The 2,870-nt window shown below is 56.4% G+C and overlaps 1 protein-coding gene across 1 annotated transcript; it reads right to left on the bottom strand.

Annotated features, from left to right (window-relative positions):
• Positions 1-1,327: 1,327 nt before the first annotated feature.
• LOC149917681 (uncharacterized) lies at positions 1,328-2,870 on the bottom strand. Its single transcript, XM_090141985.1, has 2 exons — positions 2,031-2,870; positions 1,328-1,600 (listed from the first exon to the last, which is right to left on the bottom strand). The coding sequence occupies exons 1-2, from the start codon at positions 2,766-2,768 to the stop codon at positions 1,328-1,330; spliced, it is 1,011 nt and encodes a 336-aa protein (XP_089998111.1). The 5' UTR covers positions 2,769-2,870.

Below are 2,870 nucleotides of genomic sequence, written 5' to 3'. Positions count from 1 at the left end.
GAGAATGAAGAACTCACTTCTGGCTCCAAGGAATGTAACCCTGCTATCTCCCAGAGATCCCCGCTCTCTCAGTGTGACATCTCACTGGACATGAGTGTTCCTCACAGCCAGTCAGAAAAGCAAGCAGAGCCTGAGACCAAGGAGTCCCTCCCTGACGTGCAGCTCTCAGACAGCTTCCCTTACACAAAGTGCTGCCCCCAGCCGCATGCATTGTCACACGCACTTGTGTGGGCAGTTGGTGACTAGATGCAAAGGAGACTTGTTAAGTGCTCTGCTGACTTGTAGGGATGGATGGGAAATTACAAGGGGGGGCTTCAGCATGTATATAAAGGATGTAGGGACCTGCAATAAAGGATTTGGATTTGCATCGGAGTCCGTGCCTTCAGACAGTGCAAGCGCTATGCCTTATCACCCAATGGAAGCGGTCAAACAGCTGCTTTGGGACAGAATGTATTGCTCAGAAAGTGTGGTCTTCCAAGGTATTCCAGGCGTCCCAAAGAACAGAAGCAAGCAATGATGATTCCTTTCTCTCTCGATTCTAGTACTTGTAGGTAGAGCGCTTGAGAAAGACTTTGGAGGCTTTCCTCAGCCTCCAGAAAACAAGAAGACTTTACACGCTTTTGGGGTTTGGATATTTTGTATTTTGGGTTTTTTTTTTTTTTTTTTTTTTTTTTAATAATAAGGGTTTGTTTTGTTTTTAAGTCCAGTCCAATGTAATAAATTCTCAGTCATACAACAGCTGAATTTTCAAGGTCTTGCTGCCGATGGACCACGCTCCACTTGAACATCAAGTGGAGCAGGAGGCAGACTTCATTCAGAAAAGTGGAATTTTGATGGGATGTTGCTGTCTTATGGAGAGGAATCTCTGTGTCCCGCAGGCTCAGCTAACAGGCGGACACAGATTTCTGGATGGTGACCATCACTCTGCCACCGCTCCTGCTGCCTAGTCTCTCTTCATCATCGGTATCCAGCAGGAGGTCACGAAGCTCTGGAGGCACGGTTGTATCCAGGTCATCATCTGAAACTTCTTCCACCAGATTGGAAGGGACCAGTGCTCTTGTGCCATCCGTCAGCTCTCCCAGAAACCAGCCATCCTCATCCACGTCTCCAAAGATGTGAACGTATTGTCCAGCAGTCAGTGGGAGCTCGTTTTCTGGGTCCTCATTAGGGCCCTCAAAAGGATTGTAGCTGGGACGAGCTAAGAATCTTCAAATTAGCGGTGATGTCCGTCTGCGAGTGTGCAGGCTGCAGACTGCCATCAGCCGCCCTTCCGACTCCTCCAACCCTTCCTGTGGGTTGGAGCATTCCTGTTCTGGGTTTTTGTGCATTACAGCTTTTTCCCAATCTCCTGGAGCTGCCTGCATTTCTCCTCCAGCCTCTTGCTGACTACCTCAAGTTTGGCCACAGCCTGCTGGAGCCTCTGCAGCTCCCGGCACACTTCTGGAGAGCGTCCCTCTCTCAGCAGGTGGTTCTGGGCCTGTAGGGCCTGGCTCTGCCTCTCCAAGTCGCTCAGGGCTCGTTGGAGGCAGCTGCGCTGCTCCAGCAGCTTGCTGCTTGTGCTGCCTGGGAGCCCCAGGTCTTCTTTGGACATCTCTGGCACCTAGAACCAGAAAATCATAGAATAACAGAACGGTTTGGGTAGGAAGGGGCCTTCAAGACTCTCCCGTTCCAAGCCCATGCCATGGGCAAAGACATCTTCCACTAGGTCAGGATGCCCAAACGTGCCTCCAGCCTGGCCTGGAGCACTGCCAGGGACGGGGCATCCGCAGCCTCTCTGGGCAGCCTGTGTCAGTGCCTCAGCACCCTCATGCTGCTGTGTCTTTCCTCCTTGTATCTCATCCATATCTCCCCTCTTCTACTTTCAAGGCATTGTCCTTTGTTGTATCACTACTATCCTGCCTTACAACAAGTCCCTCTCCAGCTTTCCCCAGTCCAGTCCTCCTTCAGGCACTGGAAGGCCACTCTGTGGTGTCCCCAGAGCCTCCTCTCCCCGTAACTGAACAAACCCCACTCTCTCAGTGTCATCTCACCTGGACATGAGCGTCCTTCACAGCCAGTCGACTGGAGCCCTGCTCTGCACGGTGGTGGCCCAGAGCTCCCTCTCTGTCCTGGGAGCAGGACATTCTGTGGCTTTCCACATGCTGGGGCTCACTCTCCCAGCTTCCCACGAGGTACTGGTTGAACAGCCTCCTCTCCAGCTCCAGCTGATGCTGGAGCTGGCGGATGCAGGCGGGCTGGTCACCATCCCTCTCCCTGCGCAACTTGCTGAGGATGCTCTGCAGCTTGGCGCGAGCTGCCCTGCTGCTCCTGTGGGGGCTCTTCAGCTCCTTGGCCAGCTGCTGCTGCAGCTCACGAGCCTGGTGCAGGGCCACGTCACACTCCTGCTGCAGCAGCTCCTGCGTCGCATGCAGCTCGGCCTCCTTCCAGCGCAGCAGCTGCCGGATCTCCGTTGCCCGCTGCCGCTGCTCCCACTCCTTCAGCCGCTGCTCCTCCTCGGCCTGCTGCTTCTCCCAGGCACAATGCAGTCGGTCAGCCAGGAGCTGCCGCTCCCGCTCTGCCTCCCCCTGCAGCTCGCGTCTCTCGACGGCCCAGCGGCGCTGCGGCTCCTGGGAGCGGAGCCACTCGCCCTCCAGCTGGGCCCGCAGCGCCTCCAGCTCCCGCCTGTGCTCCTCCCGCTGCGCGGGGCAGGCCGGGGGCTGTGCCGGGCCCCGGCGGGGATTGGGCCGGCTGCGCTTTGCCTGTCGCCGTCCCGCGCTGCCCTGCAGCATGGTCACGGAGTTGTGAAGAGACCCTCGGCCGCCAAAAGCTGTGGCCAGAGGCCACCGATGGTCGCTCTCCTTCCCGGGGTTTGCAAGGACAGCTGCCCCTGA

The sequence above is a fragment of the Phasianus colchicus genome, chromosome 5 (genome assembly GCF_987193195.1).
Source record: "Phasianus colchicus chromosome 5, bPhaCol1.hap1.1, whole genome shotgun sequence".
Lineage (NCBI taxonomy): Eukaryota > Metazoa > Chordata > Aves > Galliformes > Phasianidae > Phasianus > Phasianus colchicus.
Note: the sequence above shows the minus strand (reverse complement) of the source record. Positions and strands in the feature narration are given on the sequence as shown.